General features: G+C 48.8%; 1 protein-coding gene across 10 annotated transcripts in view; it reads left to right on the forward strand.

Annotated features, from left to right (window-relative positions):
* Positions 1-20,893, forward strand: part of Pfkfb3 (6-phosphofructo-2-kinase/fructose-2,6-biphosphatase 3) — an 84,450-nt gene extending 63,557 nt beyond the window's left edge. For 2 of the 10 annotated variants that reach the window (XM_036187067.1, XM_036187070.1), the window contains exons 2-18: positions 752-877; positions 2,146-2,242; positions 4,751-4,817; positions 5,274-5,348; positions 6,226-6,282; positions 7,971-8,095; positions 9,632-9,839; positions 10,160-10,306; positions 10,436-10,540; positions 11,956-12,085; positions 12,419-12,481; positions 12,600-12,664; positions 13,197-13,283; positions 14,156-14,329; positions 16,572-16,594; positions 18,742-18,794; positions 20,170-20,231. In XM_036187067.1, coding sequence (XP_036042960.1) covers positions 752-877; positions 2,146-2,242; positions 4,751-4,817; positions 5,274-5,348; positions 6,226-6,282; positions 7,971-8,095; positions 9,632-9,839; positions 10,160-10,306; positions 10,436-10,540; positions 11,956-12,085; positions 12,419-12,481; positions 12,600-12,664; positions 13,197-13,283; positions 14,156-14,329; positions 16,572-16,594; positions 18,742-18,784 — 1,592 coding nt within the window. In that variant the 3' untranslated portion in view covers positions 18,785-18,794; positions 20,170-20,231. Of the gene's footprint in view, positions 1-751; positions 878-2,145; positions 2,243-4,750; positions 4,818-5,273; positions 5,349-6,225; positions 6,283-7,970; positions 8,096-9,631; positions 9,840-10,159; positions 10,307-10,435; positions 10,541-11,955; positions 12,086-12,418; positions 12,482-12,599; positions 12,665-13,196; positions 13,284-14,155; positions 14,330-16,571; positions 16,599-18,741; positions 18,795-20,169 lie in introns of those variants that run through there. The other 8 variants (XM_036187072.1, XM_036187075.1, XM_036187068.1 and 5 more) reach the window with 5 other exon arrangements.
* The last annotated feature ends 2,248 nt before the right edge of the window (positions 20,894-23,141 follow it).

Here is a 23,141-nt window from a genome sequence, read left to right on the forward strand (position 1 = left end):
AATCATCTCTCCCTACCACTAATTTTACCCTCCCTGGCCGGGTGTGGCGGCATACACCTTTAATCCTAGCACTCAGGAGGCAGAGGCAGGTCGATGTCTGTGAGTTCGAGGCCAGCCTGGTCTACAAAATTGAGTTCCAGGACAGCCAGGGCTGCTACACAGAGAAACCCTGTCTTGAAAAACAAAAAAACAAAACAAAAAATATTTTACCCTACCTGGCATTAGGGTTCCATCCTTGCACCCCCAGAAATGTTCTTATACTATTTTGCTAGGAACTGGAATCACCATCTGGGGCTCAGTTCCTCCATGTCTGATTGTATATTTATGTTTGGAACTGCCATTGCCAAATATTGCCTGAAAAGTGAGACTAAACTACAAGGAGGTCCAGGGGTGTGGTCACTAGGTGGGGATGGGGTGAAGTGTGTAGTCCCATTGGGTCATCAGATGGCAGGGGCTTTGGGATGTGGAATGACATCATAACTTTAGTGTTATTCTTTTTTGTTGCTTTGAAATTGTTCACATTTTTGCCTACGCCGGCCTGGAACTAACTCTCTGTGTAACCCAGGCTGGCTTAGAACTCAACTATTTTTGGGGTCACCTTGAACACTCAATTCTTTCTGCCTCTGTCTCCCAATGACTGGGACCACCATACCCAACTTTGGTCCCATTCTTCACAATCTGTCTTTGGGCATAGGACTCTGGCCATTAACTTTTACTCTTTGATTGATGACTTCTTGCTTGGTCTTTGCAGCATGTGGGCCGAAGCTGACCAACTCCCCAACAGTGATTGTAATGGTGGGCCTCCCGGCCCGGGGTAAGACTTACATCTCCAAGAAGCTGACTCGCTACCTCAACTGGATAGGTGTTCCAACGAAAGGTAAGCCAGGACTGAAGGCTAATGGCTGGTACCCTCACGGTGGCAGCTCACAGGCTTAAGTGTACTGGGTTATGGAATCTGATCCTGTTTCCCAGTCCGGTTGTCTCAACTTACCTTCACCTTCATCCAGCTCCCTTGGTGACCTTGTTCTCTGCAGGTCTTTTTAAAAAAGTCCCATCATGTATCACTGTAGCCTTCCTTCAGTGACTATCCTCAGTGGCTTCGTGCTGCATACTATTGGTGACGTTTTACTACACCTCTGCCCTGTCTGCTCAACTAAATGGGAAGTATCTTGAGGATAAAGATTAGCATCCCTCACTGTGATGAGATTTTTTTTTTTTTTTTTTTTTTTTTTAAATACTGGTGCCTGACTCTAGGTCTGCATATGCCAAGCAGTAACTATTAAATGTGATCTCATCACCATAGGTGTGCCAACAGGAACATAGCTAATTTAGACATGGCAGGGGTAATTTAGAATTAATAGCTCAACAAGTAGGCTAGGCTGGCTGGCCTACATTATTTTATATGTATGGGTGTTTTTGCCTGCATATATGTATGTGTACTATAGGTATGCCTCGTGGGCTCCAGACAGCCAGAAGAGGGAGTCAGATCCCTTAGGATTGGAGTTAAAGATGGCTGTGAACCTCCATGTGGGTGCTGGGAATTGATTGAACCCTGGTCCTTTATAAGAGCAGCATGTGCTCTTAACTGCTGAGCTAACTCACAAGCCTGTCTTGTCTTTGTCTGTCTGTCTGTCTGTCTGTCTGTCTGTCTAGCTATGGTTTTGAGACAATGGTTCATAGCTCGGTGGTCTCCAATACAGCCACTGAACTTCTTATCCCCTGTCTACATCTCTGTGCTAGGATTACAGGCATGTACCACCATGCCCAGTGTTTTTGGTTGGTGCTGGGATCCAGCCCAGAGTTTCATCTATGCTAGACAGGCACTCTAACAACTGAGTGACATCCTTACTCCTACAGTTTAACTTCTTTTTCTGGGATTTTGGCTGTTCTCAGAGTCTGTTTCTGGTTGGTCACACTGGGAGGCTGGGATTGGGATCTGGTCCCTAGGAGACAACTTCAGGTACAGCAGGAGTGATGGGTGCTGTCCTTTGGTCTGGACCCTGTTTCCCAGACTGTCAACTGGGGATGAGAAGCGGGAAGTCCACACTGTTTGCATATTAGATTCTTTATTCAGATAGGGATCGGTTGGCTTTCCCTTTGGTTCCTGATGGCGCATCCAGGACTGTCCTTGTCTTTCCTGTCTAGTGTTCAATGTGGGAGAGTACCGCCGTGAAGCCGTGAAGCAGTACAGCTCTTACAATTTCTTCCGCCCTGACAATGAGGAAGCCATGAGAGTCCGAAAGTAAGCCAGAGTTGCCGTGTTTCCTGTGAGTGTGTGTGTGTGTGTGTGCGTGTACGTACATTGTGTGGAGGCCTGAGGGGGACTTTGCATGTTCCTTGGACACTGTCCACTTTACAATAAAATGTATATATATATACATACAGGTGAGTGTGAAGTAGGTATGTATATCCATGTGTGTGGAAGCCTGAGGACATCAGCTATATTCCTCTTGCTTCTCTATCTTTTGAGACAGGGTCTCTTTACAATTTTTTTTTTTTTTTTTGAGCTGAGGATCGAACCCAGGACCTTGTGCTTCCCAGTCAAGCGCTCTACCACTGAGCTAAATCCCCAACCTCAAAATTATATTTATGTATATGGGATTGTGCCTGGTGCCTGGGGAGGCCAGAAGAGGGCATTGGATCCCCTGGCACTGGAGTTATAGGAGGATGTGGTCTTCCAGGTGGGTGCTGGGAATCAGACCTAGGTTCTAGAAGAGCAACACATACTCTTAACTGCTCAGTCATTCCTCCAGCCCTTAGACAGGGTCTGCCCATGAATCTGGAACTAGCTTGGCTGGCCAGTGAGCTCTGCCTGTCTCTACATCCCCAGTTCTAGGGTTACAGAAAGTGGCACCATGCCTGGCATTTAGGTGAGTGCTAGAGATGCAAACTCAAGCCCTGGTGCGTGTGTGGCTGGCAGTGCTTTAGCAAAACTGAACCAATTCTGCAGGCCTCTTTTTAGAGGAAGGGTCCGTCACAATAGAACTTAACAAGACTGGCTTGCTGCCAGTGAACCCCCAGGGTTCTCCATCTCCCTGGCACTGGGATTACAAGTGCACACCACCAAAACTAGCAGCTGCTGTTTCTTTCTTCTCCTCCTCCTCCTCCTCTTCCTCTTCCTTCATGTCGGTTCTGAGAATCCAACTCAGGTTGTTGTGCTCACAAGGCCAACACTTTACTATGAGCTAAGCTCTCTGCCCACCCTGTGGCTTCCTTTGTTTTGAAGCCAGGTTCTATAAGAGGAAGAAAAGGTCAGTCTGCACCCTGGTTCTTTGTTGATGGCCATCAGACCTAGGAGTAGGACAAGTCTCTTGGCCTCTCTGTGACTGGCTGCTTTGATCTGCTCCCAGAAGTACGAACTGAGCCATGCTGAGACAGTTCAACAGCAGCCACATGCCAGGAGTGAACAAAGTCCCTTTCATTGGAAATCATCAGTTTCCATTTGCAAAAGAGTTCTTAAGCTACAGGTGACATGGTGGTGCCTTTCAGTTCTGCATGGTGCTGGAATCAGCTGACTCTCTGTGTGCTCTGGCATCCATTTTTATTTTATTAGTACTATTTTTTTAAGTTAGGGTCTTGTTATATAACCCTGGCTGGCTTGGCACTAACTGATATAGCTCAGATCGGCCTTACGCTCAAATCAGTCTTCCCGCCTTAGCCTCTGGAGTACAGCTGTTCTATGAGTATGTGCTACCCTGTCTGCTTAGCACTGGCTTTTATTTTTATTTTTAAGTTTTGAGTTAGGGTCTTACGTAGCTGAGGCTGGTCTTGAGCTCTCTAAATAGCTGAAGTCAAACCTCTGATCCTCCGGCTTCCACTCTCTAGTATGAAAATTATAGACTGGGCCACCAAACCTGGTTTTAGGCAGTACCGAGGATTGAACCCATGGCTTTATGCATATTAGGCAAGCACTCTAGCAAGGTAGCTCCGTCCCTTGCCCTTGGCACCAGTTCTTTTTTTTTTAAACCGGAGCTGAGGACCGAACCCAGGGCCTTGCACTTGCTAGGCAAGCGCTCTACCACTGAGCTAAATCCCCAACCCTGGCACCAGTTCCTAAAATGCTCCCCAGGTTTAGTTTTTAAGCTGAGCATTGTGCACCGTTTCTCTAATCCCAGCATTCAGGAGGTTAAGGCAGGAAGACTGCAAGTTCTAGGCCAGCCTAAGCTACAGAGTAGGTTCAAAGCCAGACTAAATAACTTGGTGAGACCCTATCTCAAACTAAAATGAAAAAAAGGGCTGGAGTTGTCTCATCATAGAACACTTGCTTAGCATGTTCAAGGCTTCGAGTTCAGTTTGCAGTACCTCAAAAGGAAGACAAAGAACAAAAGATTAAAAAATTAAAAAAGAAGGCCATGCATGGTAACTGGTGCCTGCAGTCTCCATATTGGAGAGGCTAAGGTAAGGCTTGCTGGGAGTTTAAGGCCAGCTTGGACCTGCAGAGTTGAATGCCAGCCTGGGCACCATAGCTAGACCCTGTCTGAAAAACAAAGCAACACACAACAATCCACAAAACAAATACAAATGTTTCTCGGGCACATTGATCCCATCGTGTCACTGGGCATGCTGGCTGCCTCCCTCAGCTGTGTGGAGGTGGGTGTCAGTGCTGGTCTGCAGGTCGGAGGCCTCTGGACCTAAAGAGACCTGGCTAGCCCTGAGCAGCTTGGAACTAGAGCTCCAGTGTGTGTCCTAGGGATGCGGCTGCTTGGCTGAGCCGGCTCTGACCGATGCTTTTCTTCCTGTATGTTTGCAGACAGTGTGCCTTAGCTGCCCTGAGAGACGTTAAGAGTTACCTGACAAAGGAAGGAGGACAGATTGCCGTAAGTCTGGGGAAGCAGTGTGGAGAGCCACTGTCGAGTAAGAACAGGGACATATGGCTTTCAGGGTGGAGGGCATGTATCTTGGGGTGGATGTTGGCACACAGCTCTGTACCCACCTGTGCAGTGGGCATCTGGGCACCGCCTCTACTGTGTGTGTTGCTGCCGGCCACAGCAACCAGGCGTCATTCTTTGGTCCCTCATTGTATGTTACTGCTTGCTAGATCCCTGGGTCTACACCCACTCCCACCCACCCCTCCTTCCCTACTGTGCCAGAGAGAGCTGTGGGCCGAGGATGAGGAGGGAGTCTGGGAGCACTGTGGAGAGGTTAGGGGACAGGACACACTCTGTCTATAGAGAAGGAGGAATTTTGGGCTTATTTCTTTCAACAACAGATTGAATTCCTTGTGGTTTGGGTAAGTATTATTACCAGGTTTTCTGAGTCTTCTTCTCTATCAGGTTTTTGATGCCACCAACACTACTAGAGAGAGGAGACACATGATCCTTCATTTCGCCAAAGAAAATGACTTCAAGGTGAGCCAAACATGCCTCCTCTAGCAAGTTCAGAGTGGAAAACACCTTGGGAGCAGCTGATTGCCTGACTCTGGCTTTAGTCTCTTCCTGTCTTGGGTTGTTGAGGCAGGACTCACTCTGTAGCCCAGGTTCATTGGAACTCTAGGCTGGCTTCAGACTTGCAGCAATCCCTCTGCCTCCGTCTGCTAAGTGTTGGGATTGCAGGTGTGAGCCCCTGCTCATGGCTAGTTGTCCATGTTTTGCTGCTTTGAAACAAGGTCTTCCTTGTGGCAAGGTTCTGCCTGGGGACGGTGGAGCCTCCCCCCACCCCCTGACACAAGGTGAAGGCCATGGCCGTGCAAAGTTGATGTTTTATGGAGTAATGCTTTCCCAGTTCTTATCCTCCCCCTTATTAATAGTTTGGTTCACAAAGCAAGGCAAGTGCTTCTGGTGCTAAAGTACAGAAAATGGGGTTGACTGAGTCATTTTTGCACATGTGCATCATTACACTTTGTTCCTATTTGCTCTCCCATCTTCTCTTGGCCCCTCCTTTCTCTGACGTATTGGCCTTTCTGTTCCCCAAATAGTCCCTTGGATTCTGCTTTCATGGTACATGTATTCCATTAACCTGCTGTTCCCCACTCCTCCCTTTAGTCTTCCTCCTCTGTTGTGATACACACACACACACACACACACACACACACACACACACACACAAGCACACATTTAAATCTAGATTTTGCATGTAAGAGGAAGCACGCAGTGTCTGAGTCTGGCTTACTTTGCATCTCCCTAGCCCCATCCTTTTCCTGCTGGTTTCCTTTCTTGTATCACAGTGACATCAAAGTTGGCCTTTTGTGGGTTGTTTTCACATTTCTGTCTTGCTTCCTTCCTCCAGGCATTTTTCATTGAGTCTATATGTGATGACCCTACTGTTGTGGCCTCCAACATCATGGTAAGACAAGTAGGAAGCCCTGTTTGTATATGGCCACTTAATACTGTGAGGTTATTTGCAGTCCTGGTGGGAACCCATGTCAAGGACTGGATAGTAACTACACCCTGAGAAGCAGACACCCTGCTCCATGTGTGGTTGAGTGTCTAGGTGGATACTGGGACGGTAGAAGTACATGCATAGCATAGGCTGTGACCTGGACATGCTCTTAAGTGACGTCCAGGCCATTTCCAAGGACTTTGAGGACAAGCAACAGGTATACAATCTTGGTTGGGACATGGTAGATAAAGGGGATAGACAGGGAGTAGGCAGAAGGTGAGTGATGATGGAGTAGCCAGGCATGAAGGGCAGCTCATCCCATCATACAGGGGAGGCCATTCAGTTGTTCACTTTTGCTTTCCAGTCCCTGGTAGGGAATAATGCTTTCATATTAACCAAAGTCTCCAAGGCCCACTATACCAAAGATCTCACTGTGTAACCCAGGCTGGCCTTGAACTCAAGACATCCTGCAGCCTATTCCCTGAGTGCTGGAATTACAAGTGTGTACCACTATACCTTGCCCAATATACACCTTACTTTTAAAGGGATACTAAACATTTTTGCTTTTGTTCATTGGTCTTTTTCTTCGAGACAGTGGGAGTATCTGCAAACATTTCTAAGAAAAAAGCTCACGCTTCAGGAAGAGTGGGTCTGGGGGAAGAGGCTCCAAGTTTGAGGAATAGAAGTGCTGTGCTCAGAGAGGGCTTTGCTGTTTTACTTTGGGTTTATTTTCCCTGTTCCCCTTGATAGGAAGCATGGTGTAGCTGTGAAATCCTTTCCACATTGTGTGGTCACTCCCGTGCTTAGGTAGGAGTTGTCTTCATAGTAGCTTTCTAGTCATTCACATAGTTAGCTTGGCCCCGATCCTCTGTGTTCAGAAATCTTTCTCTGATTAAACCTAAAAGCAGTTCTGCAGATTAGGTCCAGGGGTTTGTGGCCTATATTTATGTTTTTATTGTACAAGCCAAATATGCAAATGACCTTTATAGCTATTTTTAGTGTGCAGTTCGGCAGCATTAAGTATACATTCAGATTCTTGGGCAATTGTGTATGTGATGTGGCTCTGTTGGCGTAGAGTGCTTGTCTGCCACCTACAAAGCTGTGAGTTCAGTTCCCTGCACTGCATAAATTGAGTGTGGTAGTGAATACTTGGAATGCCAGCATTTGGGAGGGAAAAGCAGGAGGATCAGAAGTTCAAGGTCATCCTTGGCTATATAGTGGGTTTAAGGGAAATCTGGGGTACATGGGAGCTTGTCTCAAAGCAAGCAAACAAAAGAAAACCAAAAGCAAAAAAGTTGGGAACCCCTTAATGTCCATCTCCAGGCCTGTCCATCTTCTTGTCTGCCTTATAACATAAGATTAAAACAATTCTGAGGGCAGGCATGATGGTGTGTTCCTTATGGGATCTCTGTGGGTTTCCTGTGTCTGTCCTTCCTGGACATCCTCCTTGTGTAACCATAAGGCCATCACATCAGTCAAACCTCCTGACCCCTCCCCACCACCCCGTTCTTTTTCTTCCTCTTAGATGCTGGGTAAGATAGTCTTTATTCTGAGAATTCCTGGGCTTTCCCCATTTGAAAGCCCAAATCCTGCTTAATCTCAGCAAAAAGCCTTCCAGTGTGATTCATCAGCTGCTCTTTGTGATGTTACAGGAAGTTAAAATCTCCAGCCCGGATTACAAAGACTGCAACTCGGCAGAAGCCATGGACGACTTCATGAAGAGAATCAGTTGCTATGAAGCCAGCTACCAGCCTCTTGACCCTGATAAATGTGACAGGTGCTTCCCAGAGCTCACCCTCTCAGTTATCCATACGAGGGCTTGAGATGATTTCTTGATGGTCCCATAAACAGCTCCCAAATATGTCTGCAAACTCTAGAAATGGCTTTGGGAGGGTCCCCGAGGCCCTGTCCTTTGCCGGAGGAGCTATTGGCAATTGTTAGCAGCTGAGGGAGGGAGGGTCCCTCGCCTTTGGGGACATGACAGGTTGCCCATGCCTCAGTGGGTGGTCTCACCTCTGTGTGTAAAGGGCTGTACTAAAAATAAAACACACGAGATGGGGGCATTTAGAGGAAGATAGTCGCGGATGGGGAGGTTCAAAATGAGGGAGCGCTCAGCAGTTAAGAGCACACACTGCTTTTCTGCATGACAGGAGTTGGTTCCCAGTAGCCACATCAGGCAGCTCACTACCAATTGTAATTCCAGCTGCAGGGGAATCAGATGCCTCTGGCCTCCACAAGTTCCTGCACTTAATGTGCATAGACCCACACAGATGCATGCACATATACATATGCATGTAAAAATAAGTCTAAATAAAACGTATAAATATACAGGCCAGGTAGTGGTGGAGCACACCTTTCATCCTAGCACTTGGGAAGCAGAGGCAGGTAGATCTCTGTGAGTTTGAGGCCAGCCTGGTTTACAGAGTGAGTTTCAGGATAGCCAGGAACTCTATCAGGAAAACCTGGAAACCCTGTCTCAATCTACCCATCTCCAAAAAGTATAAGTGTATGAAAATATCTTCTTCTCTCTGCCTTGAAAAGATAACTTACTAGGTTTTTGCTTGTTCATTTGTTTGTTTTGACTGGGTCTCACTCTAGCTGGTGGGACTGGAACTAGTTAGGTAGATTCACAGATCTGCCTGCCTCTGCTTGCCCAGTGCTGGGATTAAAGGTGTGTGCCATCATGTCCAGCTAGGTTTGCTTTGTTTTTCCCTGGACATCTGTACTTTTATTTATTCGCTTGTGTTGGTGCTTTGTGCCTGTATGTGTGCATGCCTGCATGCATGTGCTCTGGAATACACATGTGAAGGCCAGGGAGGCTTTTTCTCTCTTCCTGCCTTGTGAGCCCAGGGGATCAAAAACCCAGGTCATCAGGTTTGGTGGCAAAGCAACTTCATGCTAAGCCATGTCACTGGTCTCTCCACCTTACTTTTGAACAGTCTCTCACTGAATCTGGAGCTCACTGATTTGGCTAGGCTGACTGGCCAGTGAGTTCCAGGGAACAGCCTGTCTCTGCCTCCCCCGCTCTGGGATTACAGACTGTGCTGTACCTTGCTTTTTAAGATTCATCTGCACTTGACGTACAAATCTTGTGCTGAGGGAGCCATCTCCAGCTCTCATACCTCTTGAATAGCCTGGCTGTGGGAATTGTTGCTTTCATTTACTCTCTGACTCTAGAGAAGACTCACAACTGTCACTGTTACAGGCTGCCAGGAGCAAATATTCTAGAAGCTGGCTAGGCCTAGGGTGAGGTCTGCTGTCCTCCGGGCCTAGGGAGGCCTGAATGGTGGTCCTCAATGATGTTTCTTTGCAGGGACTTGTCGTTCATCAAAGTGATTGATGTGGGCCGGAGGTTTTTGGTGAACAGAGTGCAGGACCACATCCAGAGCCGAATTGTGTACTACCTGATGAATATCCACGTGCAGCCCCGGACCATCTACCTGTGTCGGCATGGCGAGAATGAGTTCAACCTGCAGGGCAAGATTGGGGGCGACTCGGGCCTGTCCAGCAGAGGCAAGAAGGTAGAGGAGAGAAAACAAACAATGGGCTAGGGACTGACTGGAGGCCGGAGGGTGGTTGGCTCCCACCATGTGGTAGAGTAGAGGGGTCGGTCCTTAGGAGGGTAGGGATGCTGTGTATTTTTTGCTGTTTTGGCTGTGCTCTACTGTGTGTATTTGCATGTGTCTGTATGTGTACATGTGAGTGTGGACTAGAAACAGGAAAGTAGAGTCAGGCCTCTCGGTCTCTGATAAGGTTTGAGTGGCACTGGAAGTTTGGAATATACCATAACCTATGGAAGGAGCTGGAGTTGGGGTGACCTCTGTCTCCTCTGTTCCCTCAGTTCGCCAATGCCCTGAGCAAGTTCGTGGAGGAACAGAATCTGAAGGACCTCCGTGTGTGGACAAGCCAGCTGAAAAGTACTATCCAGACCGCGGAGGCGCTGAGGCTCCCCTATGAGCAGTGGAAAGCACTCAACGAAATCGATGCTGTGAGTCACAGGCCCGCATGGCTGTGGGGAGGCCTGGCAGGGGGTGGAGATGGCTTCCTGAGACCCCCCCTTTATTTGAGGTGGCGCTATGGGGGAGTTCCCTGGCATGAATGTTGGTCTCCCTGACAGGGTGTATGTGAGGAACTAACCTATGAGGAGATCAGAGACACCTACCCTGAGGAGTACGCACTGCGTGAACAGGACAAATACTACTACCGATATCCCACGGGCGAGGTGAGCAAGAGAAGGTCCATTCTTTTGTCTATTGGCTTTTCTTTATAATGGTCAGGAGCTGCCACATGTGTTGTGTATGGAGGTGTCTGAGAGAAGACTTTGGGGGCCTCAGCAGGATCAGGTGAGTCCCCACAAGGTCTCTACAACCCACCCCATCTCTCACCAGTTCTGCAAGCTCATCTCTGCTACTACTTTGGTCTTAAATCTCACTGAAGAGAACCCTGTAAAAAGCCCCAAGGGAAATGTGATGTATGTCCCACATGGAATGAGAACTCTTGTATCTGTCTAATGATGTGTGTGATGACATGGGAGAGAGCAAAGAGGATAGCTGGTGATTCACTCCAGACCAAAGCTTTTTCCTGGATGCCAGGAGACGTGGTAGATAGGCTGGCTGTGCGGATGTCAAGTTAGATGGCTTGTCCCGGGTCTGGGCCGATGTTGGTAGAGAGAATGGCTGAGCAGGCGGCTACTCTTGAATTTGGAATGAAGTGTGCTGAACCATGTGGTACTCTGGAAGTTCAGCCAGGTGGCTGTGTTGACACCTAGTGGGTGTCCTTCTGAGCCCTTGTCACGTTCCCATGCCTGGTGGGCCACCATGCTGTTTTCTGGTCTCATTCTGGTCTTCACTCACTGTAACTCTGGTTAGAAGGAGAAGAAGCTCGGACAGTTCAGTGTGAGGAGGACTTGGGCTGCTTTTTTATGTTGCAGCTTGGCGCTCCTTGTTTGTGTAGCTCAGAAGTGCCTTGCTTACAGTCCTCCCCAGTGCTGGCGTCACAGAGGTGCACCACTGTACCTGGCTACGTGTTTGTTGTTTGAAACAGGATCATCAGTGTGTGGTCCAGGCTGCCTTGGGTTCATGGCAGTCCTCTTGCTTCAGCCTTCTGAGTGCTGAGGATTACGGACATGCACCACCCATATTCCAAAAAGAAATTGCAGACATGTTAGCAGTCTGTCTAACATCTGCAAGCTCCTAGCTCTGGTGACCACAAATTCCTTGTATCTAGAGTTGCCTGTTCCGGACGGTGCACAGAAGACATCCTTCTGTGTATGTGGATGGTGATGCTTGATGTCTTCCATCCACTTGACTGACAGACAGATTTTTGAGATTCTTTCAGGTTATGGCATGTGCCAGGACTTCATTTCTTTCAATGGCTGCCTGAGTCATCGCCCATGATAGAGTCTGATCTTTCTCCTGCGCTCAAGAGGAAGGAGTTCAGACAGACAGGACTGTAGGCTTCCCTTATGTGTCCTAGAAGTATTTCATTAATTCAGAGCTGAACACTTAGGAAGGATGGGTGTCTGCATGTGTGGAGGGATGGGCTGTGAGCTGGTCTAAGATCGAAGACTCCAAGGGATTTTAGGACTCTTCCCTGCCTACCCTCTCCTAATGTGCTATCCCATCCCTTTGTTCTCAGTCCTACCAGGACCTTGTCCAGCGCCTGGAGCCTGTGATCATGGAATTAGAACGCCAAGAGAATGTGTTGGTCATCTGTCATCAGGCTGTCCTACGCTGCCTACTAGCCTACTTCCTCGACAAGAGTGCAGGTATTGAGGGCAAGCCATGCCCAGGAATGAAGGAGGAGGAAATGGGCCCTTGAGAGCAAGTGGGAGGGGACCCATCTTTTCTTACTTTGTATCTGAGTATGGATCTGCCTCACAGCCTGCTGAGGGGTCTGTACCTGCTCCCTACCACACAGTGTGGCATGCTCACTGGGCATCATCATGTCATAAATCAGCCTGAGAACCCTCAAGCCTCCATGTGACCCAGGGCCTTTGGGTTAGGCCTGAGGCTCTCACAGTGAGCCTACAGATGCCCCTGAGTGTCGCCCTTTGCTTCAAGGCCCTTATTTAACTGCAATGACATATGTCTCATTTCAGAGGAGATGCCATACCTGAAGTGTCCCCTTCACACCGTCCTGAAACTGACACCTGTGGCCTATGGTGAGTACCAGCCCCTGCTGGGCCTCCACCCTGGGGTCTCCTGGGGACTGTGGGGGGCTGCCTGCCGATGAGGACCATCTCTCTAACAGAAGCCATCTTCCCCATCTTTCACCTTCAGGGTGCCGTGTGGAGTCCATCTACTTGAATGTGGAATCAGTGAGCACACACCGGGAGAAATCAGAGGTGAGCTAGGCTCCAATGCATGGGACCCCTGGGAAACTCTGGCCAGCTACCATGCTCCTTACCTCTGTTCCTAGCCTGTCTTTCCTGTGACTCCATGGGTTCTGTCCTGTTCCTTCTGCCCCCCACCCCCCTTTCTGCTTGACTGGGAAGAGTGGGTTCAACAGGGAGTTACTTCCTTCTCTCCAGTATCACCCGAGGGCCGTAGCTATTGCCACTCCTGGCAGCAAAAGCGATGCCTTCTCAGGTACCAGGAGCTTGGCTCAGACAGGACTAGGCAGTCAACAGCGCCGTCTGCATGCATCAAGTTCATAGTTAGCAAAGGTTGATAGTAAACAGAGGAGGGAATCTTATAGACCGCTGAGGAATGGTCTTCAGGAGACTGAGTACCTAGCTGTCATTGTATTCCATATCAGGGAGGTCTGAGATTTTTTGCGGGGAGGGTGTGTGTGGTTGTATTGGATTCCTTGCTGGGCAGATGGCATATCTGTCCAGGTCTGTGTTGTGAACGTGGGTTTAAATTTGCTTTATGCAGGCGGTCAAAACACACCACTATGCCAGTGTAGTCAGACCTTCCTCTTACATCGAACTTGACTTTCTGTCTGTGGAGTGCGCAAAACAGGTGACTTCCCCATTCCCAAGGAGCTTGGCCGTCAGACTTTGGTAGGAAGGGTACATGGGTGCCAGCCAGTGTACTGCCCAGCTTGCACTGTGGACTACACCGGAAGAGGACTGTGTCCCTGGGCTGCCTCGCCCTGTCTCTTGGCCCCAACCCTCTGAAGCAGGGCACTTGGAAGATGTGCTCATTTAGCTGAATGAGGTGATGGGCTCCAGCACTGGGTGATGGGCTCCAAGGGCCTCAGAATACTTCCTGGCTGAGTGCTGGGGCCAAAGCTGCCCTGGGCTTTGAGATGCTGGGCCATGTAATGGACCCCAGAAGCCCACTCTTCTGTCTCATCATCCTCTACTGGAAGGTTGACAGCTCGTCCTGGCTGACAGACTGCTGTCTGTTTCCTGCACCTTTGGTCTCCTGCCCTACCTCCTACGCTGAGGCTGGGTACTGTTTCAGGGAGCACAGTGTATTCCATGTGCTTGTGTGTGCTGCCGACCCGGATGGAAGGGAATAGGCCCTGACACCTTTCCCCTCCCACACCGGTGATCTCGGAGCCAACCATCTCTCCTGGGCCCTGTGTGGATGGGGTGGCTGGGAGTAAGGATCTGTTTTCTGACCCCTTCTCTGCTGTGGTTGTAGTGATTTGTTTCCTCTCCCGCTTTGCACATAGCGAGAAGTTCTGTGGCAGCATCAGCTCAGGGTCAAGGCTGGGTGTCCCTCTGGTGGTACTCATACAGATCACCAGAGGACTCTGTGTGTGTGTGTGTGTGTGTGTGTGTGTGTGTGTGTGTGTGTGTGTGTGTGGTGTGTGTCTGTGTGTGTGTGTGGCTTTTGCCCTCCTTGTAACTGCCTCCTTCTCTCTTTTGTCTTTGTCTGCTTAGGATGCAAAGAAGGGACCTAACCCGCTCATGAGACGCAATAGTGTCACCCCACTAGCCAGCCCCGAGCCCACCAAAAAGCCTCGCATCAACAGCTTTGAGGAGCATGTGGCTTCCACTTCTGCTGCCCTGCCCAGCTGCCTGCCCCCGGAAGTGCCCACGCAGATGCCCGGACAAGTCAGTGATTCTGCTTTTACTTACTCCCTACAGGGAAGAGTGAACAGGGGAGAGACGATGTGAGGAAGTGTGCCTGTGTTTGGGGTGGGCTGTATGTGTGATGTGCAGTAGACAGTGTTTGTGGGTGTATAGTGTATGTACGTGCATTGGGCAGGCCATGAGATGCCCTCTCTGAAGATCTTTCCTGGTCAACAGTGACTCTGTCTATCCTTTCTGAGGTTATGGCTCTTATTCTTCTTCATTGAGCAGAATCAGACAGAGCAAAAGAAACTGTAAAATGTTCCAGTCCTGTGCACATTGGTGAATAGCAATTCCCAGTCAGGAGCCTGTACGTACCATGGGAACGATGTCTTCTTACCCCAGAACTAACTCCTTTGCTGTCACCTTTCTGATGGCAAAAAGCTGAGATTCCCACAGAAGAGCCTCTTCCTTCTCCACAACCAGCATACCTCCCCCCTTAGACATGGTCCAGAGCTGGAGAGGCAGCTGGGTTGATAAAGCTCTTTCCATGCAACTGTGGCGACCCGAGTTCATATCTCCAGAACCCAGGCAAAAAGCTGAGAGCAGAGGGACATGCCTGTAAAAGGTTAGAGGAGAGGCAGGAACAGGGGGATGCGCATAGGCCGCTAGCCTGGCCCACCTGCTGAAATCCCAGGACTGCTGTAGGAGAGCTCCTTTAAACAAAAGGTGGAAGGCTGCTGAGGATTGACGTCCAAGGTTGTCCTTTCACGTCCATTCATGTGATGCTTGTGTCCATCTGCATCCCTATACATGGATGCATGTGTGCACAGTACGTGTATACACATACACAGGACCAGGCAGCCAGCATAGCCCCCTTTTCCAACAGCAGCTAGATTATCAGAGTGAAGATAAACAGAACCCAGCAAGATTCACTATTTCACTAGCTTGAAAGATCAAAGGCTGGAAGAGTTTGGCTATTGAGCATTAAAATTTGTTTTCAGAAAACCAGTCCTTCAAAGATAGCCAAGAACCTTTGCAAGCATGCAATGATAGACCTTACTCTTATCCCTTGCTGAATGTCATCTCCATGCTAGATCAACTCTGGCTGTGTCTGTGCCTCCCAGCACTTCTGCTGACCCCTGAACTTCCTTTTAACTTCCTGAGGTCTGGAATGTGATATGGAGAACCACCGAGGCCTCCAAAGCTCATTTAACTGCCCCAGGCCTCAGGTTGCTAATTTGTGGAATTGGGGAGCGATGTACCCTGCAAAAAAAGGGCTGGAGAGATGGCTCAGGGGTTAAGAGCACTTGCTGCTCTGCCAGAGGACCTGGATTCAATTCCTAGCAACCACATGGCAGCTAACAACTGTCTGTAACTTCAGTGATCTGACACCCTCACACAGACATATATGCAATGTGCATGAAATAAAAATAAAAAGTGATTTTTTAAGAAAGTGGCTCGAATAAGGTGATATGTGCAGTACATGTAACTTGGTCTGGCACAAAGTAAGGGTTGGGTCCAGTAAGATGACAGATGGGAGCTAGGAGACCTGACTTTGATTGTAGCTCTGCCATTAACATGAGTGTAGATTTCTTTTCCCCCTTTGGCCACAAGTTCTTGGTATATAGTTCAGGCTGTCTTTTGTGAACTTATGGTCGACCTATCTGTACCTGCTGAATGTAGGATTTTGTTTTTTTGTGGAGGACAGGGTCTCATGATGCTTAGAGATTGGCCTCAAACTTATTATGTAGTTGAGGATGACTTCGAACTCCTGGTCCTCCTCCTTTCTTCCCCCAAGTGCACTGCTGTGCCTGGCAAGTATAAGATTTTAATGGCCAGGCTCAGTCTCTTCAGCTTTGCAAATGGGCACAGGACTGGGTGGGAAGACTCCAGTGGATATTCCTTTAGGTCTGAGAGTTTTCTATTACAGCCAGGCAGAACTGACATTGATTGCATCACCATGCCCTCTATCCTGGTGCATTGTGGGAGTCTTCTGTTGCAGAGGCCTGAGGAGATTAACCTGGGCCTGGGCCAGGAACATCCAGAGTTACCCTGATCTGGTCATGGAGGATTCTGTCAAGAGCCCAGCCTTATCTCCCACTTCACAGATGCTTCTGAATTTATTAGGACAGCCCTTCAGGATTGCCAGATCCTCAGGAACAGATGTCTGGGATCTATTGGCCGGGTCAGACATGGGAGGTGTTGAGGGGCTCATCTCACCAGCTGCCATCTGGCCTCCTGACTGATTTTTTTTCTCTCTCCTTACCTTGTCTCCCTGCAGCCTTTGCTAGGGAAAGCCTGTCTGTAAGTATTTCCTGCTCAATAATTCTATCACTTGTATTCACTCTTGCTTGTTACCAGTTTGTCTCCTATCTGCTGAAGTATTTAGGAAGAGGAGAGTTTGGGTAGATCCTGAGGTTGTCCATGGAAGAGAAGGAGAAGGGAGGAGAGAATTCCCAAAGTTTATAGAGAAGGGGTGCAGAAAGGGATGTGTTGTGGCCAAGCTAACAAGCAATGTTCAGCTCACTCCAGTGCCATCAGCCATAGGGTGCTTCTCCCCAGTCCCTCTCGAACGGTCCTAGGCTGGGGCTTCACGTGATGTTATTTCCCTGTTGGGGTCAGATTTTGATGGTGAATGAAACTTGTGCTTGCTGTCTCCCCTTTTCACTCCCTTTTCCAGAGGAGCATCCTTTTATTCTGAAAGCAATATTTATCCAGAGCCTAATTAAAAAAAAAAAAACAAAAAACAAAGCAAACAAACATGGGAATCTATTTTGATGGCCTGGAGTGCCTGTCGGTCCTGCCAAGAGACAGTCTCTGGAGACATCCGTATAGAAACTGTACTTGGGGATCCCACTCCACTGAATCCACAGCCCTGACTGCTGCCATGTCAAGCTTGAGAAACAGGTGTGGTCGGGCATTTAGGAGAGCTGTGTAACTCATAGAGAATGGGCCGGCCCATCCTTTGTATCTCTGGCCTTTAAATAAGAGGTGGGCAGGGCTCATCCTGTTTAACAAGTAAGGTCAAGTGACCCGCACACCCACCAGCTGGTAGGCATGGAGCCAGGCCTCAAACAGACAGTGTGCCCTAGAAGGCTACTGTCTTCCTCCCTGCAAGCTTCTTGGAAAAGCCCCGGTGCTGTTTTTCTGTCTCTGATTCCTGAAGCCTGAGGGGTACCATGAGCAGCCGCTGGCCTGTGGGTTAACTAACCCCCATAAGCTTTCCTTGCAGCCACTTCCCAAGGGAGAGGGCAGGCCTGGCTATTAACTTCCCTCTCAGAAAGGAACGACGTGATCACCATCCAGTGTCTATTGTGGACTGCTTGAGGACCAAGGGTTCTCCTTGCAGAAGCTTTGGGTTGGAACCTGTGGTTCAGCTTGTTCGTTTCTAATGTGAATCTAATAGTGCTTTTGGCTGGAATCTCTTTAGTTAAGCAAAAAACGTAGTCTATAGACTCATCACCCCTGTTATGATCAGATTCTATTCTGGAGACCCAGAATCTAGCCCAGCCCAATCCTGTGACCAAAATTAATCAATTATTGTTCTACTGAAATAGTGTCATCTTAGTTGTCTTATCTAGCCTGGAACCTACTGTGTACCCCAGGCCTCAAACTCAAAGCAATCCTCCTGTCTCACTCTCTGAGTGTCTGAAGTACAGGTAAGCATGTACCGACTTACCTGGCTTCCAGAATTTATTTTAAAAGCCAGATCAAACCAACTTTGCCACAGTCTTTGGAACATTAGGGAAGTTAAACCAGTTTTATGACTTGAACTTCCTCATGCATATAACTCATGGCAAATATCTGGCACCTAGGAGGGGCCTGATGGGTGAAAGCTATAGCGTATCACCACTCTTGGCCTCTAGCTTTAAGTGTGCATTTAGGTGGTCCTGTGTGCCCTCTGCCCTGTACCATTGGATTTTTACTTCAGAGCAGCCAGAGCACTTAGACTTGAGCTGAGAAGCCCCAAAGGCCTGATGCCTATCGTCTTGGTCTCCTGATAAAACTGAATGATACCCAGACACTGCTCTCTGTCCTTAGTATCTTCCTGGGAGCTGTTGCTATGCTTGGGATCAAGGGACCCCCTGGCATTTTCAGTGCCTCTTCCACTTTAAAATCACACATGCACACTAAAATGAAGAGACCACTAAGGCTGGCAAGTGGTAGCTTGGTTGGTAGAGGGTTTGTCTAGCCTGCAAGAGGCTCCGAGTTTGATCTCCCCCAGCACTGCACAAAGCAGGTGTGGTGGAGTGCATCTATAATCCCAGCCCTCAGGAGGAGGCAGGAGAATCAGAAAATCAAAGTCATCTACACTAACTACATAGAGTGTTTGAGGCCAGCCTGGGCCAAATGAGACCTTATCTCAAAACCAAACAGAAAATACTAAAATCAGTTTTGTTTTCTCCTTTTCCAACCTGTTTTGTTTTTCTCTTCCCCACTATGCTTGAAAGACGAACTGTCTGTCACATTTTTTCAAAGTTTTCTCCTTACTAACCTGGGAAAGGTAATTGAGCTGGTGCATGTCCCTCTGTTTCCTCCTGCATCTGAGTCATGGCTTTCAGCCGAAGGGCACTGTGGCTTGTGTACAGATTGGCCATTGTGGAGTATGTGGCTCATGTGTCAGTGCTCAGTGGTCTTTCAAGCAGTGCCATTGATGGGGGTGTCCTTGCCCATCCATCTCTGCCTCTTGTGTGTTCTGAGTCAGGGGCCCCTGAGGGAACGATGGGGACATGACTCACCCTGTAGCTCCTCATTGTGACTGTTACATTGTCATCATGTGTGAATGCTGGAGGCCTTGGGCCTGTGGTGTGGCAGGAGAAATGGTAACCTTTCCCTCTTTGATCCCACTATGTGGCTGGGTCTCTCTTTACACACACACACACACACACACACACACACACACACACACACACACACACACATACACACGATCCAGGGCACTACCAGAAGAACCCCTATTTTACACAGGGCACTGCTGCCTGGATTCCCGAGTCTCAGTCAGCTCAGAACTTAGTATCCCTTCTCTAGACCCACAGTTAGGCTCCTTTTTCTGTGGCCTGAGAGAAGTTCCTTGCACCCGTGCCTGCCTGAAATCCGTCTCTCCATGATTCTGCCCCTGGAGTTTTGAGGGCCCAGATGGCATACTTTTATTGAACATTTCTTTTTTGAAGGGTTAGATATGGAGGTTTTAGGGGAGAGATGGCTGCTGGCCACTGGTAGTATTCAAGGCAGGTGACTTAGGACCATTTTAGAAGGGAACTTGATACCAGCTAATGCTTTGTGAGACTAATGACAGTCTCCGCTGGGCCTGCATGGTATGGCCAGGTATCCCACTGTCTCTTGTGTTCTGTGGAGCTCTGTGCCCAGACTTGGGACCCCCATGTAGCTGAGTACAAGGTTCTGTTAGCTGATGCCAGAGAGGAGCTCCCTGCTTTTCCAGACAGTCCCAGCTGATCTTGACCTGGCTGTGACCAATGTGAGAAGGCTATGTGGCATGGAGAGTGGCCCTCAGTTCCCAAAGGGGAGGGTGCATGACTTTCCTATATTGTCCTCTCTAAGCAGCCTTGTCTGACCCCTGGAGCTGCAGGCTCCCAAGTCACATGCCTGACTTCCCCATGCCCTTCTGGCTGGAATCTAGCCCAATGCTGAGCAGAATCCTGGCCCGTGTCTCTAGTTTCTTCTGTAACCTGGGGTATTTTCTGTCATGTTCTGAGATCTACTTGGGCTCCTACATGTTTTGTGATCATCCTCTCCCAGGGGTGTGTTCTTTTGGGGAATGGAGGGAGGAGGGTGTCTTGTGGCATGGCTTTGAGCCTTCTGCTCAAGAAGCACAGTCAGAACCAGGTCTTGACTCTCCTTCCTCTCTCTCCTGAAAACAGAACATGAAGAGCCCCCAGAGTGGCGCTGACCTTTCCCAGAGGCAATGAAGCTGAAGTATGGGTTCCATTCCGTTTCTACAGCCTCCTTGGGCCCGCTCATCTACCTGAGTCCAAGTGATCCCAAGGACTTCTGGACTGCGGGAGAATGGTGGTCTGCTGGTTAAAAAGTAGGAGCACCCCCTGAGATGCTGGGGTGCCAAAGACAACTAGGAAGTTGTACAGATCCCAGCTTCCCATGGCAAAGCTGCAGACCTCCCCACACTTTGTTCTCCTGGGACTTCCAGGGTGTCTGACCTCACAGACTCTTCTGAAGCATGAGGAGGACCACAGTTCTAGAAGAGATAACATCAGGCCCCTAAGTGGGGGTACCGAATGGCACCATGCTGTTTTGTTTTGTTTCTCTGGATCCTGGCCTGGCATGCTGATAGCTGGGAGACGAGACTGGCAGAGAATCCTGAAATCCAGAGTGAGTTAGACCCCCGTTGCCAGAGGCTCAGGGATGTTCAAACACTCACGTGGCTTTTATACATCTTGGCCTGGGAAGAGGCCTCAAAGATAAGGGACTTGGACACATGCTGCCCTGGGTCTGGCAGTTCTCCTTCTGAGGAGTTCCTGAGCTGAGGCTCACTGGTCAGCTGAGCAATGACATGCCCTGGCTCCTCCACATGTCCACATGCCTTCTAGGTCTCGGGATTGCATCAGTGGAAGGAAGCATTTTGCCGGAGGGGGAAAAAAAAAAATCAGCAGGGCCCCCTCTTCCCAGGGCTCTTAGCCTTCTGTTCTTCACCCTGGGCCTGGAGTTACCTGAGCAAACCCTGTGGCTGGCTCTTTGTTTTGCACTTTCCTTCATTTCTTCCTCCCTCCCTCGCTTCCTTCACTTTTATCTTTTTGGGCAGAAGTATGGCCTGAAAGTCACATTTCCCTTCAGGAACTTAGATGGCAGGGTGTTGGCCCTTGGAGGCTTGGAGCTGCTGGATGGGAGGAGCTGGAGTGTCTGTGAGATGGGGAGGCTCAGAGCCTTCGACTTCAACTTCACTCAGATTTCCCAAGAAGGGACGGTGGCCCTAGAGAGGCTCATTCCAGGTGCTTGCTTCTTGAGCTGCCTCCATGTTGTTTTAGCCTAGTATCCGTTGTAGGCCTGATACCACCCTGCTGGACATCTCCAGGGGTTCCCAAGAGTAGACAGTCGTCCTGGTTGGCTTCATGATGTCCGAGACATTTTTGCATGGGCTGAAAGCAGTGCTGATGTGTAACTACCTATTGTTTTTTATCTGCCTGTTTCTCCCCCTTTATCCACCCAAGTTCTGGGAGTGGGGAGGGGAAGACAGCCTGAGCCTGGAAGAAACCTTTTGGAAATTCAGTGGTTTTTGCCCAAAGGAGCTTTTCTAAGGATGCCCCACAGCTGGTGCCGAAGGTCCCTTTCCTCTCTGCCGTCTGCCTGTGAGTCCTGGGGAATCCTATCGTCCCCAGCTCAGGGGACAGGTCCTAGGGTGGCACAAGGACTTGCTTCAGACGCTTTAAAGTCACTTTGTGTTTTTCACAGCTAACCACTCAAGTTCTCGGTCCCATCCCACTACCCTTTAAATCTGTGGTCACCAGAGAGGACTATGTACGTAAGACTTGGACTGTTTCCTCTTAGTGACTTGAGTCTTGATAAGGATATATGCAGTGCCCAGGGGTGCACAGGCTGGTAATACGTTTAGACCCGGGGGCCTGCGGCATTGCATTTGGGGCGTGAACAGGATCTTAACTGTGTAACTCAAACTAGCCTCAAACTTACGGCGGTCCCCCTGTCTCAGCGTCCCACTCCAGCATTGGGGTGTTATAAGCATGAGCCACCATGCCTGGTAGTGTGGCTTTGCACTTGAAGGTAGTTTTAGGTGTTCCCCTCCCTTCTGAGCTTATCTGCTCTCTAGTTACAGAAGCAACTCTTAGAACATAGAGACACTTAAGGCTGAGACAGGTAGGGGTGGTCACCTGTGACTAAAGTCCGTACATCAAGCGAAAGCTTTGCCCGATGTGACTTCACACTCTGTGAAGGTCTGTGGATAAGATCAGGCTCAGGGGACCTTGAAGGGGTGGAACACAGCTTGATTTGAAATGCAGTGACTGGATGAATGGGGCGCCATCACTCACAGAACTTCCACACTCCCACCCAAAACAACAAAATAAAATGGGGACCAATGTTTTTAACTTTGCATATTTGTTTTTGGGGTAAATTTCTCCTATTCTCTTCAACCATGGACAACACCCTTCATTTGTGGGGAGAAGAAAAACTGTTGGAACCACACCAATGATATTTTCATTTGTAATACTTGAAATTTATTTTTTTATTATTTTGATAGCAGATGTGCTATTTATTTATTTAATAAGTATAAGGGAGCCTAAAAATAGAAAGCTGTATAGATTGGGTTTAATTGTTCATTGGTTTGGGGCCTTTCAATGTGTGATTGACTTCGTGTTCTGTGGAATTGTCTCTCTCAATTGACCTGGGAAGAAGCTATGCAAGCTTTTAAACAGGATATGCCTTTCAGAAATTTGTATATTTTGCAGTTGCTAGAACAATAAAACCTGGTTGAGATACACTGACAAAATTCATTTCTGGGCCTTTTCCAGGCACAAATGTCAGTTTTCTTGAGCAGTGTGTGTGTGTGTGTGTGTGTGTGTGTGTGTATGCATGCGCGCGTGCAGGAGTGCACACGTGTAGAGGGTAAAGGAAAACTTGGCAGGAGCCAGTCTCTTCCAGCCTCCGGAGGTTGAACTCAGGTCGTTAGGCAGGTCAGTGCCTTGCTTGGTGAGCTAGTCATCTGGCCAGGCCACCAAGTGTCTTTAGCTGAGATCTGTGGCTGGTGCACCTGTCAGCACACCCCGCCCCCCAGGACCCTGTATTTTCAACAGGACACAACAGATTGTCGAGTTTATACATTTGGGAAATGATAAAATGTGTTAATTTTAAATTAATAGACTTTGTT

Source organism: Onychomys torridus, chromosome 5, assembly GCF_903995425.1.
Source record: "Onychomys torridus chromosome 5, mOncTor1.1, whole genome shotgun sequence".
In the NCBI taxonomy this organism is placed as follows: domain Eukaryota; kingdom Metazoa; phylum Chordata; class Mammalia; order Rodentia; family Cricetidae; genus Onychomys; species Onychomys torridus.